The 15,544-nt window shown below is 42.3% G+C and overlaps 1 protein-coding gene across 1 annotated transcript; it reads left to right on the top strand.

The window, feature by feature from the left end:
• Positions 1-2,734: 2,734 nt before the first annotated feature.
• Positions 2,735-14,124, top strand: LOC105027770. The gene is made up of 5 exons (XM_010900024.4): positions 2,735-3,148; positions 9,613-9,854; positions 10,091-10,199; positions 10,292-10,384; positions 10,485-14,124. The coding sequence occupies exons 1-5, from the start codon at positions 3,098-3,100 to the stop codon at positions 11,931-11,933; spliced, it is 1,944 nt and encodes a 647-aa protein (XP_010898326.2). The 5' UTR covers positions 2,735-3,097; the 3' UTR covers positions 11,934-14,124.
• Positions 14,125-15,544: the final 1,420 nt, after the last annotated feature.

Genomic DNA, 15,544 nt, shown 5'->3' with positions numbered 1-15,544 from the left:
GTGACCAGTCCTCTTCTGGCAGTGCCGGGTGAACATATTAAGAGAACAAATTGTAATAATTAATAAATGCATGTGGGCTGAGTCCAGAGTCTATTTAAACTTAGTCCAGGTCAGAAGCATGACCAGATGGACAAGGACAGGGACAACATGGGGGAGGAGGAGGTGTCAGCACAGTGGCAGCTGAAATCGTCAGGTATCGTCTTGATCTGCAACACAACCAGGGGGACTTTGGACAAGGACAGCAACGGGTCTTTCAAGCCTGGTACTCCTCAGGTGTGGGTCAAGACCTCAGGTCCTCCTAAGTTTAAATCAGCAGGAGACAGGGAAAATTTAGAAAATGCATCCCTTAGATCTACAGGGATTTATAGTGGAGGCGGAGAACTGACCCTACTCCCCCAGCACAATAATATAGCCGCATAAGACCTTGGGGCTGAGACAGGGGGGTCCTGTGACACTGTGGCCCTATACGGGGGAGGCCCTGGACAGGGCCCAACAGGCAGGAAATCAATCCGCCCACATTGCCAAGCATCAACTAAAGGGACCCCCACCAACCGCAACCTGCCAAAATACGTTTTCTGTTCTATTACACCCAAAACTATAAATATTGGCTGAGCATGTTGTGGAATGTTTCTAAAAGTAGACGCATTAATAGAATGAATTAATGTGCTGCCTAATTTCATAAAGAATACCCAGCAGGCTCAACTGATTCCAGTAGACTAGTGAGGAGTAGTGGGTGCAGTTTTCCAACCATCTATGCTGCTAACGTTGCAGACATGAATTTCTCTCAGAAGAAGACTGAACCTCCTCCAAGACCATTAATGTTTCTTCCGCTCTTGATATGATCTGGACTGATTCAACTCTCAGATACATTTCCATCTTTCAGCTCCCAACCTGACATTGTTTTAGTGGTTTTGCTTCAATGTACTCTATTTGTAATAATAATTTAGATGTATGTTTTTTTGTGGATTCAAGTTTGTATTGACTGCTAAACATGTTCAGATGCCTCTATAATGGTGGATGGTTACCATGGAAACAGAGCCACTCACTCTCTTTTGTCTGTCAGCTTGAAACTCAAACTATTAAGCAAGCATGTCAACAAAACAATGTACTCAGCCAAGAAGAACGTGGACAAAGGAGTATTTGTTGGCAACTCTATACATGGTAAAATGTGTAGAATTGCAGTATATTACCCTGGAAGTGCAAAATGTTCTCTCCTTCTCTCTGCGTAATGAGTAGAATTGTATGACATTCCAATGAGGTTCCTTCTGGACAAAAAGTCCACTCCTACAATCAGTACACTTGGGACATGAGTCATGCTGTGAGAGTGTGTGTGTGTGATGGTCAACAGAATAAACCTGACAGGTATTCAAAAACATTTGTGTGACATAGGCATTTCCACAACAAGCACAGAGGATCATTCACCTTCAGAAGGAAACTGATTGGAGTCCAGTGTTTCACTTTTATTCATTTAGAAGCAGTTGCTAAAACGGTGATGATGTTTTGGGGTGTGCTTTCAAGATCATAGTAACCTTTACAACAAACTGAGCAGGCAAGTGCACAAATGAGAGCCACAAGATCCCAGGGTAAGTAGCGTTTATTTCTCTCCTGTTGTCTCCTGCCAGCGGTGCACAGTAGGCCAGCCAAATCAAAGTATAAAACTAGACTGGTACTTCTCTGTCAGGTTGTCCACTGACCCTCAGGTTACTGCCAATATTTCAGTCAAGAGACTAGGGACAAAAAAAAACATTCAGTAAAAAAAGAGTGCAAAAAACAATGCAGAACCAATTCAACGTCATAATGGGACAGTAACAATCAGTTCAGGACATACGTTTCCAAAAGTGTAGTCTTGTTGCAGTTGTTGCATTGTTGGTAGGATTGTAACTTCTGACTTACTAACTTGAAAATAACTAACTCCAGACTATCGTATTTTTGCACACAGCATGTTTGTGCAGGGGAGAGGGCCCATAAAGTGCCTGCTGTGCTGTGGATCTACAGAGACACATATGGAACTGTTACCAGACATTACCTGGGGAAGGAGGGATGGAGGTGAAAAACTCTCTGGTATTAATTAATCAGCATCTATTCAAACAACTTGTTTCATCATTATACAAATATTATTTAAGGTTATTTAATGAGCTAGTTTGATATGAAGGAGCGGTCTCCAACAGATTGATCGCCACAGGTTACTTAACAGCTCACATAACAATTTGTAAATGATGCACTACAAACTGCCAACATCAAATCTCAAACTACGAACATAAAAAAGCAAACTAGCTCAGTAAATTTGCCTAGCCTTGACACTAAGCTAGCAATGTCTAAGTACTGTAGCGAGCCATGTGGTAGTTACAACAAGAGAAAATACATCAAAAAGAGAACCTAAAAAATACCCCGGCATTAAGTAAAATCACGAGATACTGATTTTTTTGAGCACCCAGAGAACTGCTGTTTCCTATTCTACCGGGTCATTAGTTGAATATACATGTAATTTTGTCCCAGATCAAAGTCAGTACCAGATTAGAGGACTAGAAATCAACAGTACTCTCAGTACTGAGGACTGGGTTATGTCATTTCAGAATGAAAGTACTGATACACCTTTGTTTGGGGGAATGAACCTTTCATAAAATACAGATGGTACTGATAATTTAATACATTAATAGGTGCTTGACTGCTGATCCCTTGAATCAAAACCATCCATCCCTTCCTCCCCCTCTCATTCCAGTTCTGGGATTGGTTCATCGGTGCCGACAGATGCTGAATATGCATGAAAAGAGGGTCTGTTTGTGGGTGGAGCCTCACAGGCTGACTCTGAAAGAGGATGAAAGGGAAGTGAAGCGAGTAACAGCACCATTCAATTCTCCAGCACTGCGGTATCCCCGGACTGAAAAGGCGCACATTCTCCATCATTTTAGGGGGGCACGTTTGTCTGCCTCCCCTCTCCCCTGGACTCCCCTGGAACAGATTGCATTGATGCACCAGTACCCTGTTTTCATCAGACGTCTGAGCTGGCTGTCTACCCACCTCATACCTCGGAGCTGGCCATCCCTCCTCTGTCTCCCACAGGGTGGACTGACCAGACCTCCACCAGAGTGACATAGACATGGGCTGTCGGCTTTCTGGACAGGGACAGTGGGCAGACAGTGGGGAAGGGGTAAGTAAGGGCTGTGTGGGTGCTACCTGTGTCTTTCCTTGGGGATTCGTATAATTGGTGACGAGGCAGCCTATATGGTGACATCTTGCCTGCCATGACAGAGAAGTCAGCATACGCAGTCTACGCAACACCACTGAAGACTCTGGGCAGACAGTGTGGCGTGTGTTAATGCATGCATGTGTTTGTGCGACTGTGCGTGCGTGCGTGCATATTTGTGGTTGTCTGTTTTCTTTGTATGCTTGTGTGTGTGCGTGTGCGTGTGCGTGCGTCTGTGTTTGGCACGCACACACTGATGGTATGACCTCATGTCTGTTTGTCTGAGCATATGTTTGCATAACTAAGGGTCTTTAACATGCTCACTCTATTTTGTACTTGCAATGATATTCCATGAGCGACTGCTACAGCATAATGTGTGTGTTGAAGTGTAGCTAACAGGGATTGATGGTGACTGCATTGACCTGCTCTGGTCTCACAGGAAGACATGCAGACGCCTCTAGACAGGTTGACTGTTCCCCAGCACGCTCACTCTCTCCCTCTCTGTTTGCCCCAAGCTGCCACAGGCCACTCAGTCACAGTTCACATACAGAAATGCATAAGAATAGCATAATGTGCATAAAGAAAAGACTACTCGTTCATGTCCAGGGAGGATGTGTGTTTCAGGGTGGCCTGACTTAGTAGGATGGGGTCTGTGGGGCAGACTATCCGCTGTCCAATGTTCAGAGAGACTTTCATTAACTAAATCTGCTCAGACACACACAAACACATGCACGCACGCACGCACGCACGTCAGCTAACCATAAAAGGGGACTTCAAAACAGATTACTCTAGTTGAAACCCAAAAACCAATATGGGGATATTTTTTCCCATAGTTACATAGTAAAACCTTGAATACATGTACACACATTCTGTACATCCACAATGTATACTGTATAAATACATAACAGACATATACATACAGACCATTGAGAAAGTATTCAGACCACTTCACTTCACATTTTGTTTATACAGTGGCTATCATTTAATTTATTATTATTTGTTTATATAGTTGCTTTCAAAATTATTCAACCCTCTTTGGACTTCTCAACATTTTATTGTTACAACATCAAATCAAAAGGGATTTAATTAGGAGTTTTGCCACTGATCAGCACAAAAAAGTTAATGTCAGAGTGAAAAATTAAATCTTTAAAATGTATTATTTATTTTCAATATAAAACAATATTTGATTGGATAAGAATTCACCACCTTTATTATGACATATCTGAATGAACAGTGGGGCAAAAAGTTGTCTTTAAATGTCAAGTAATTAGTTTAATATAGTCAACCTCCAGGTGATTCGAATGTTATCATTGGATTGAATGGGTGTTATCAGTGGTTATCAGCCTCATAGATATGGGTCAGAAAGGGCCTGCTAGCCTACTGGTAGGCTCAGAAGGCTGTTATCATCCATTGGCATGGTTAATTTAGTATTTAGATAATTTAGCATTGACAAAATTATCACAGTTTAAAGGCTCTCATTTTAATGGTCTTACCTGTAGATTTACCCTAACCCTAACCTTAACCCATGTTAATGGTCTTACCTGTAGACTTACCCTAACCTTAACCTTAACCCATTTTAATGGTCTTATCTGTAACAGCGACCTGAATTCGTCTGGGATTGGATCTGGAGTCTTCTCGTGTATTTATCCGTGATTAACCATGTGAATGGATGATAACAGCCCTCTGAGCCAACCAGTAGGCATAGCAGGCCCCTTCTGACCCATATCTAAGAGGCTGATAACCACAGATAACTCCCATTCAATCCAATGATAACATTCAAACCGGGTGCAACCTCTGTGCAATTAAGATATTTCACAATTTCTTTTTTATAAATACACCTGTCTCTGGGATGTCCCACTGTTGTTTAGTACAATTCCTAACGAAAACAACTTGATAAAGAAGAAGGTACATTCAAAGCAAAAACTGAATAAGGTTCATCAGAATGACCAATAAGTTGTAGACCAAATCCCTCAGAGCAATTCCATTATAAAGAAATGATGAGAATATGGCAAAAAAACTGAGTGAGGAGGTCACTCGTTTGGGAGGCCACCAAGCAGCCTATAGCAACTCAAAAGGAGTTAGTCTTCCATGTCTCAGTTGAGAGACACAGCATACTGTCACAATAGCCTGGGTGCTTCACAAAAATGGCCGTTATGGGAGAGTGGCAAAAAGAAAACAACTCACATTAAATCTCGGCTAGAGTTTGCCAGAAGGCATATGGGGGAGTCTGCGACCAAATGGAAAAAGATTATATGGTCTGATGAGAGAAAAATATAGGTTTTTGGCATCAATGCTAGGAACAATGTTTGGTGCAAGCATGGTGGTGGCAGCTGGGAACGCCTTTCAGCATCATGGCCTGGAAAGCATATAAAGGGCAAAATGGATGCAGCAAAGTACAGAGAAATCTTGGAAGAAAATTGGCTGAAGTCTGCAAGAGACCTGGGACTTGGGAGAAGATTAATCTTCCAACAGAACATTGACCCAAAAACATACAAACAAAGCCATACTGGAGTGGCTTAAAAACAAAAAGGTCAATGTCCTGGAATGGCCCAGTCAAACATTGGTCTTCAATACATTTGAAAATATGTGGGAAAAGTTGAAAATAACTGTTCACCTAAGGTCCCCGTCCAACTTGAAAAGAAGAACAAGAAAAAAATCCTGTGTTTACAAATGCAAAGCCGACAGAGGTTACTCTAAATATACTCATGGCAGCAATGGTTGCCAATAGTGCCTAGAGTGGGTGACTAAATGTAGTGAATACTGATTTTCTGTCTTGTATTTGTAGAAATTCTAGATGAAATGTTTTACTTTGACATTATGTACTTTCTTTGTTGATCACTGGCAAAACTCCATTTTGATTTCATGTTTTTACTCAATGAAAGGTGGAAATGTCCAAGTGGGTGAAAACTTTTCTTTTGCCATTAATCACAGTGTCAAGTATTCATGGATTTTCCTCAGCTTTGCACACCTGGATTTGGACAGTTTCTCACATTCTTCTCTTACAGATCCTTTATAGCTCTGTTGGATGGGGAATGTCAGTGAACTGTGATCTTCAAGTCTACCCACAGATCTTCAATGGGTTTAAGTCAAGACTTTGACTTGACCACTCAAGGACATTCACAGACCTGTTCTGAAGTTGTCATGGCCATGTTCTTCTGTCGTGCTGAAAGATGAATCTTCTGCCCTGTCTGAGGTCCTGTGGGCTCTGCGTCAAGTTCTTCAATGACCTCTCTGTATTTTGTCTATACTTCCTGCCCTCGATCCTGAACAGCCCCCAAGCCCAGATAAGCGACTCAATAGCATGATGCTCTCATGACCATGCTTCACCATAAGAATGTTATTAGACCTGTCCCCACATACACATCTGGACAAATCTGGCACTTACATATTTTTTGTTATTTATTAACATATTGCGCACAGTCTACTGTTTTTATTTTTTTTGTATAAATTGTTTTCAATAACGGGCCAGAACAAATTCCTTGTTTTTTGTGAAACTTACTAGGGAGTAATGCTTGGGATTCATGCCAACTTATTTAGTTTAGCCAGGATGCCTGTTCTATGAAGTCTGGGTGGTTCCAAACATTTTCCATTTCACAATGATGGAGTCCACTGTGCCAAGCGGCATGTCATATGCCATCAAGCCAGTGTATCATGAAGGCCTAATTGATGGAGTGCTGCAGAGATGGTTGTACTTCTGACATGTTCTCCCTTCTATGCAAAGAATTTCTGAAGCTTTGTTTGAATTTCTGAAGCTTTGTATGAGTGGCCACTTAGTTTGATTTCTGAAGCTTTGTTTGAATTTCCGAAGCGTTGTTTGAATTTCTGAAGCTTTGTATGTGTGGCCACTTAGTTTGATTTCTGAAGCTTTGTTTGAATTTCCGAAGCTTTATTTGAATTTCCGAAACTTTGTTTGAGTGGCCACTTAGTTTGAATTTCTTTGTTTTTGGTTACTTAGTCTTGCCAGACAGCCAACTCTAGGAAGAGTCTTTGGTGGTTCCACTGATGGAGTCCACTGTACTCCTGATTACATTCAGGGCTATAGCATTTATCCGTCTCAAGGATGATCAAAGGATACATGATGCATCTGAGCTGGAGTGCCTTGGCAAAGAGTGTGAATAATAATGTACTTGAATGTTTTATTTTTTATTATAATCAATTATTAAACACGTGTAGGCTGATGGCAAAAAAAAAATATTAGTTATAAATGAGGTCTATAACACAACAAAATGATGATGTAAGTGAAAGGGTCTGAATACTTTCTGGAGGTAAGTACATACAACTGTACATACAAACTCATATAAACCAAGAGAAACACTGGTTATCTGACGTGGACTATAGTATGTTGAAAAGCCCAGTGACTTTGGGCTATGAGTCATTATCTATCAGATTCTCTGACTTGTGTTGTGATGCGTTAGTAATAAAAATGGTATCAAGGTTCTCTGCTTGCATTACTATCAGGGTGCAGTAGGCTGGAAAAGTTCTTCCTGACTTGCATCTCTAGGGTTTTGTTGAGCACCAAGCTTTTGAAGCTAGACAGAATGCATGGCTAGAATCAGCCCAGGGTCACTTTGGGGTCGTTGAGCTAATCTGGACTAAAATCCTAGACCCATGAGACGCCATGCATCATAACAAGAAGCTTGTTCACCAGAACTGCCTTGCCACGAGAACTCACAGGAAGTGCCTTGCCTCCATTCTTTGCAGTCATGAGACAAAATTCACATGATAATGAATCCGCAGAGTAATCCGTTACATTACCAACAAAAATATTGTAATCGGATTACAGACACTTTTGAAAAAATGTATGATGACTTTTGGATTACTTAAATGAAAAAAATGTATAGATGCGCGAAATAATTATGACACGTTGCATGTTTGAGTGTGTTATCTAACGTTTTGAAACATCGTTATTTGAACCAAAATAAGAATTGCGCGCCTTAGTTGTGTGTGATCATCATGTGCGCAAAGGTGGTTCGCTGGCATAACCAGATTAGTGACCGACGAAGCGCTAGTTAAAATTTCTCCGGTTTTGGTTAGTTGGATGGCTGGTAAAAGTATATTTATGATAATATTAGCCGAGCCATATAAAATGCTGGCAATCTACTAGATGCGTCTTTCTCAGAACAATGATAGGCGATAGGCCTACCTGGTGTTATATATTTTTCAAGTTTCAAGGTTTATTTGTCAAATGCACCGCACACAGCCAGGACGAGTTTCACCGAAGAACTTAGACATGAATTGTTTAATAGATTAGGCAACTATTTATTCGATAGCTGTAACATGACACTGCCTTCAAGATAAAACATGATATGGAATTCACCATAACATTTGAATTGAAAAGGTATGCTGGGAAGCACTCTGCCAAAGAATGATTATTTGCATTTGACGGAGCCACATCAACTCTGTTCATACAGGTAGGCCATGTGATTCTGCTTGCTTTGCATCTTTGAAAATTGTATTAATTAGTTATAATTGGCTGCTGATGTCATCTACTTTAAACTACGAGTGCAGATTTATAATCACAGTTAATTTATTTATTCGTTTTGAAAATCCATCACTGGTGGCCCTAATAATTGCAGGTTATGTTTGCGCAGGTAAATCTTATTTTTAAGCGGGTGTTCACGATTGTAAACCTGCATTCGAGTGCCTGGGGTTTCTGCAACATTTTGACAATGTTGTTGGTTGAGGAGCAAAACATAAGACTACTGCAGATTTAGTTAATGCGCGAAAAGCTACGGATATCTTAATTTTTATATACAACATGTACCTTTTCAAGTAATTGCCATTTATTTTTCAACAATGTTTAAAGCAATTATAAACATGAATAAAACACAAATAACAGAATAGGCTTACGCATCATAAGATTTTGGTTTATGTTCTGATGAAAAGTCAGATTCTGGAAGATCGAGGGTTATTGGATTAATTGGAACGACTGAATATCTGACAGACCTTTAGCTTTTAATGTAGAGATGTAGCCCAATCATTGCAGTAGAAAGCAATGGTTTAGAAACCCTTTCCAAAGGCACTGTACATAACCCATAAGGTAAAATACTAAGTAGGTTTTTTTGCCAGCTATGTAAACTCTAACATTAATTGATCCTGCAAAAGGTATTAAATTGGTTATAGGTTATTCCTATTTTTCCCCCAATGCCTCTTAAATGTTAACACAGCATTTGAGTAATCAGATTACATTATTGAGTAATCCAAAAGTTACGTTACTAATTAAAAATGTGGACAGGTAACTTGTAACTGTAATGGATTACATTTAAAAAGTAACCTACCCAACCCAGTGAATACGTTACTATGTATGGTCACTCGCACACAGTTCCACAGTCACTCTGAATAAGGCCAGCTTTAAATGGTTGATTTTCCCGGCTTATATGCAAAATAACGTCACTTTCTCTTCATCTCACCCTGTATTTGCCTCTCAGGTCAAAGGGCGCGACCTGTCCCATCTTAGCCGTCAAGAGGCATTGCATGTCCTGGCCAGTTGCTATGACCAGCCAATCACTACACAGATTGAAGAGCAGCCTGGGCGAAGGAGACGACCCCATCATTCCCAGTACCCAGTGTCTGAATGCAGCACCCAGTTGAAGCGACCATCCTGGGAGGCTCTGAGGGCATTAGGGGTGGTGGAGGGGACCAGGCCGGATCTTGGGGCCTACACCGTTGGGTAAGTGTTGCTAGGTGTGGGTCTCTTTAGAGCTTCTCTCCCAGTTATACTGAATCAGTGAAGTACATCAACTGAGGCTAGGGGTTTTGTCACTTAAGATATGTGAGATCAATACATAATAGGTTTTAGAACTGGATAAATCCCCTGACCTAATGTGTAACCACATATGCATTTATTCTTGAAAAACCAAAGCGGTGAAACAGCCCTGTTGTCTCATCTGGCCACGTTCTCCACAGGCCTTACTACGATCACATGACGCTTCCTCCAGAAATCTACGCTGCCAATGGATTCCTCCCCAGTGTTAGCTACAATATGGAAGAAGTTAACAGGCTGGAGTATGATGATGTGAGTCATTATCTATGCTTATCACCTCAGTCTAACCTAGCTTTTGTAAATCTATGACATGTGTCTCCACTCTTCATGTTTGTGTATATTAGGATACAGAGATGATGAATAACCAGCCCAGTAATAGTTGTCTGATGGGCTGCTGTAACACTGATAACGATGAGCCTAGCAGCTTCCTGAGCCAGGTACAGTAAGAAATAAGGCTTTTATATTTGAACACATGGCCATACACATTCACAGGTTAAGACAGCCAGTGATATTCATTATTTCTTTCCTCTATTTCAGAGCGAGTATGAGGGCCACTGGCTTGACAGGCCACCGGGCTACCTGCCACTCCACGAGCTGGACAGCGGCCTGGGCTGCACTGACGGCAGCCTCCACCAGGAGGACCTCTCCGATCCAGAGACGGAGGACGGAGTAGAGGCCCCCATGTCCTCCCCTCCAGGACACACCAGCCGTGGAAGCTCCCCCTCCTCTGAATCCCTCCTCTCCTCAGAGCCCAGCGACTCTGGCTTCCACAGCGTTAGCACAGGGGACTTCCGCCACTTCCAGAAGATTATAGACGGGAGGATCCACAACTACAGGAGTCGCGCGGATCAAGGTCTAGCCGGGACCTGGAGATCAAAGTCTCGCTGGGACCTGGAGTCCATCCCAGAGACCCTGAGCTGTGACCCCCAGGCTGGATCTCACACGGCCATTACCCACCCATGCACCATGGAGGGCGGCTCCATTCAGTTCTGCAAAGCCAGGAGCCCCCAGCCGACCAGGCACGGCACCAGGCCTGCTCCCAGGGTTGCTTCCAGCTGCCGTACTGAACCCTGCCAGAGGAGAGCCCTGATGCTGAACCAGCACTCCTCCGAGGACCTCCCCAGCCGCAGCCACACTGTACATGACTTATCAGACAGAAGACGGGCCAGTCACCCAGCACTGCCCGCTGGGAACTACAGACAACCGGCCAGCAGCCCAAACCACCTGGCTGTGCCCACTGAGAACTCTGGTCCTATACACTATAACAGGGGCTTCAACACAGACGTCAGTGAGAAAAGGAGGCATCTGAGTAACCAAGTGGATGGCACCTGGCACAGAGAATATGATGGGGAGCAAAGAGGCAGTATGGCCAGTGAGGAATGTAACAGTGAAGGACATTGTCTTTCCAGGAGTCCCTCAAAGAAACCGCCTGGGAAAGAGTCAGCCGACTGGCGTCAGTTTGCAACACTGGGACACCCTCACGTTGGTGGGGATTGGCCCCGAGCACACAGCCCCTGTGATCCCCTCTACAGCACACTGGATGGGCCCTCTGCCCGTTCCAGGAGGGGTCTCTCTGGGAACCCCAGGGCGGTGAGGAACCAGCTCCTGAAGGCGCGGGCCTCTCGGCTAGCCGATGAGCGCAGCGAAGTCACCACAGATGAGGAGGCTCGTGGGGAGGCCTGGACAGGCCGCTACTGGAGCAGGACGGAGCGCCGGCGCCATCTGGCTTTGGCCCGGGCGCAGAGACAGCGGAGGCTGAGCCGTGAGGCTGAGGTGCCGGGGGAGGATGGGTCCGGGGGCGCAGGGGGCCCTGCAGGCTGCAGCACAGTACTGGAGCTCAGCCACAGGAAACAGAGCCGTCTGAGGAACCATAAACTGCTGGATGACTGGACCACAGTTGAGGAGCTGCTGACCCATGGGACACGGGTGGGGGAGGGGGACAGCATCTTATGTCACAGCCCTCTGCTCTCTGTTACCACAGTGTAGGACAAGTATGTGTGTATGCACGCATGTATTTATACATGCGTGTGCATTTGTGGGTATGTGTGTATTTGTGTGTGCTGTAGGCCAGCCTGTGTGTGTGTGTGTGTGTGTGTGTGTGTGTGTGTGTGTGTGTGTGTGTGTGTGTGGTGTGTGGTCCTGTGTGTCAAAGCAAGTGTGTGATATCGGTATGACTGATTCAGAAGATGGTCAGTGACATGACATCAGTTGCTCTACCTCTTGTTCTCCACTCATGGTCTTGGACACAAACCTGGACCAAAGGCGACTCCAAACGGTTGATCTCAATTTAGTGGTAGTTCACAAACCATTTATGATTAGCCCAAGAAACAATTAAGGTACATGCAGTCTTCACATTCCACCATAATCTGTCATGAACAAATTTCATGAGTATCAGACACCAAAGGTTTCCCTTCTACTATTTAATTAATGTGACACTGACATTACACCACCCCTGTTTCGCCATTATTGTCTTAAAAAGCCAAACCAAACACAGTATCTGGCAATTTATTTCTATGTGGTGCACACATTTATCACATTTGGTAAAACTTTGCACTTTCTTCTGCTAAGCTAACCTAGCGGAGGTAGATCATGAGAAAGTACATCATTTGTATTTGTTAATTGTAAGAAATGACAGCAGCAGTACACTACAGATTAATTCAAGGCCGGCATAATACTTGCAATTAAAGGGCCATATGCTATGGGGATGAACTCTTCTCAATAATTGTTATATTCAATCAGACCAAAATAGTGCATTGACAAGGACTCAGAACATTCAGTCTATTTTCTCTATAAATATTGACAATTTGAAGAACCAAAATAGATTTTTTTGGGCCCAACAATAAAATCTTGTTTAATAATCAGATTTTACCAGGTCTCTTGACAGATACTTCGGGAACTTTCTCTTGTACATTTAGCACTAAAGACCTGGCCTGAGAAATGTTACAGGGGAGAGAAGATGAGAAGAATGTGCCTAAATGAAAACAAAATATTAGCTTTTTCATTGTTTTAAAGCAGCTCCCACATCAAATACTTTTGGAGACCCCTGCTATAAAGTTAACGGTGTGGGTTTTGAGTTAGCAACTAAAGATAGATAGTTTTACATGGTGAGTTCTTCCATTAACACACAATTACCGTGAATTTGCTTGTTTGCCCAAAGAATAGATACTGGAAATAATAAATAATAATAAATTTGGCTACAGAACGTTGCCTTGGTTTAAAACCACAAAGTTGCAGTGAAACAGACATCACATATTTTGTATGAAAACTCAGGTATTCCATAGTGCGTTGTATCTACTGCACAGGGACAAGTGTCCCATCCTATTCACATGAGGAATGCACTATGAACCAGTCAGTCTTTCAAGATGCATTCCTCCCAACACTCACATCAGATATGTGAGTTTGTAAATAAGTGTATGTATTTGGTTGATTGTCCTTTAGGAAATAGAATGTTAGAGCTAATCAGAGACCCTCAAACTGGGACCATGGGCCATAATTATGTGTCTACATAGCATGTGAATGGTTATTCACCTCAAACTTCATGTAAGTTGTTGCACAATCAATGTTTGTGGTCATAAAACATGATCTTGTTCTTGTGCCACCTTGTCACTTTTGTTTGTTTACAGTGTTAAATAAGAAGAGAGTAACTTTCCTCTCAGCATGTAGATTATCCTCAATATATAAGCCTGCCAACTGAACATGACAGAACTATTTCCTACTGTATAGCTCACATGATCACCTATCTAACTGGGCTTCAAGTCACAAAGCTGATTTCCCATAATATTGCTGTTTGTCAGACATTTTGAATGATGTGTCACGGCATTTCAGTCTGTTGTGGTTTGGCTTCTGCTAAAGACGACATATTTTCCGGGTACAGTCCATAGCACGTTAGTGTGACATTACCCAAAACAAAACGTCTAACTCTGTTAACAAAAAAGAAAAAAACTACTGACAGTTGTTAACTTACACTAAAAATATGATAAAATCATGTGAACAATTATCAACTTTAATTAAATACACATTCTAGCCTAGAATATGACCTCCTAATGTTTTCATTTGTAATCTGGATCATCCCTGTGTGTCCAAGCCCTGCTAATCTTAAGGATAAATATATAAATGCGTTGACACATAGTATTGTTGTTATGAATACTTTATTGGAATTGCTCTAATAAAAAAAAACTTAAACACATGTTGTAATCTCTTGACTTTCAAATTTCAAACATTTTATTTCTAAAGCAAACATTTTAGAAATTTGCATCAATTGAGTGGAAATAAAAAGACAGAATATATAATTTACTCAAGACCTTTATTCAGTACTTTGTAGAAGGAATTTTGGCAGCGATCCCAGCTTCTAGTATTCTTGTTTATGCCTTCACCTGCTATACACACCTGGATTCAGGAAGTTTCTTCCATTTTCCTTGCAGAGCCTTTCAACCTCTGTCAGATTGAATGGACAGCATACGTGAAGTGCAATCTTCCGATCTCCCCATAGATTTTCAAGTCTGGGCTTTGGCTGGGCCACTCAAGTTCATACAATGACTTGTCCTAAAGCTACACCAGTGTTGACTAGGCTGTGTTTTTTGGGTTGTTGTAATACTGAAAGATGAATCTTTACCCCAGTTCTTCAAGAACCTCTGTATTGTGCTCTATTCATCTGTGCCTCAATCCTGATGAGTTTCTCAGTCCCTGCCACCGAGAAGCACACCCATTGCATGATGTACCCACCACCATGCTTCACAGTAGGGATAGGGATGATAATAGCCAGGCGATGAGCAGTACCTTGTTTCGCCAGACGTAGTACTTGGCATTCAGGCCTAACAGTTCGATTTTGGTGTCATCCAACTAAAGCATATTTGTCCTCATACTCTCAGAGTCCTTTAAGTCTCATTTGGCAAACTCAAGGTGGCATGTTATATGCCATCTAACCACTTTACCTTAAAGTCCTGATTGATGGAGTACTGCAGAGATGGTTTTACTTCTGACAGGTTCAACCATCTCTGCAGAGAACATATGTAGCTCTGTTAAAGTGGCCACTGGATTGCAACATTTGTGCATTTTAACGTGATGGAGCCCATTGTGCTCCTGGGAACTTTCAATGATTTAGCAATTTTTATAACCTTGCCGAAATGTATGCCCAATGCAATTTGATCTAGCTCCTCTAGCTACTCCCTGCACCTCCTCTATCCACCTCCTGTATCTCCTCTATCTACTCCCCCTTTCTATCTTCCCTATCTATTTCCTCTATCCACTTCCTCTATTCACACTCCTCTATCCAACAGACAGCACTTTAGTCACCCATTATATATTTAAGAGATTTTACGAAGCAGCCTGCAACATGGAGTTGTACCAGTAGGTGGCAGATACACACAACCATTATTTAGCTTACTTCAACCTGTTCATACAGAGTTTAGGTAAATACAAGGTTAAAGGAATGTCATCTAAGGAAACTATGGATTATTGCAGTTGATGGATCATCTGATTCCAGTTCCCAGTTAATGGTATGTGTGCCCTACTATCAACTTTAACTCTGTATGTTTATGGGTAACAAACAGAGATTAGAATTAAACACTAGTGTTTGGCTTCACATTGCACCTGCAGAA

Source organism: Esox lucius, chromosome 12 (genome assembly GCF_011004845.1).
Source record: "Esox lucius isolate fEsoLuc1 chromosome 12, fEsoLuc1.pri, whole genome shotgun sequence".
In the NCBI taxonomy this organism is placed as follows: Eukaryota; Metazoa; Chordata; class Actinopteri; order Esociformes; family Esocidae; genus Esox; species Esox lucius.
This window is presented reverse-complemented; position numbering and strand designations above follow the sequence as displayed.

What these genes read in the sequence shown, in the direction of transcription:
- LOC105027770 (XM_010900024.4), top strand. Translation starts at nt 3,098, where the DNA reads ATGGGCTGTCGGCTTTCTGGACAGGGACAGTGGGCAGACAGTGGGGAA. An exon ending in CTTGGGGCCTACACCGTTGG is followed by an intron (nt 9,855 to 10,090) that starts GTAAGTGTTGCT and finishes CGTTCTCCACAG; the next exon opens with GCCTTACTACGATCACATGA. An exon ending in CTAGCAGCTTCCTGAGCCAG is followed by an intron (nt 10,385 to 10,484) that starts GTACAGTAAGAA and finishes CCTCTATTTCAG; the next exon opens with AGCGAGTATGAGGGCCACTG.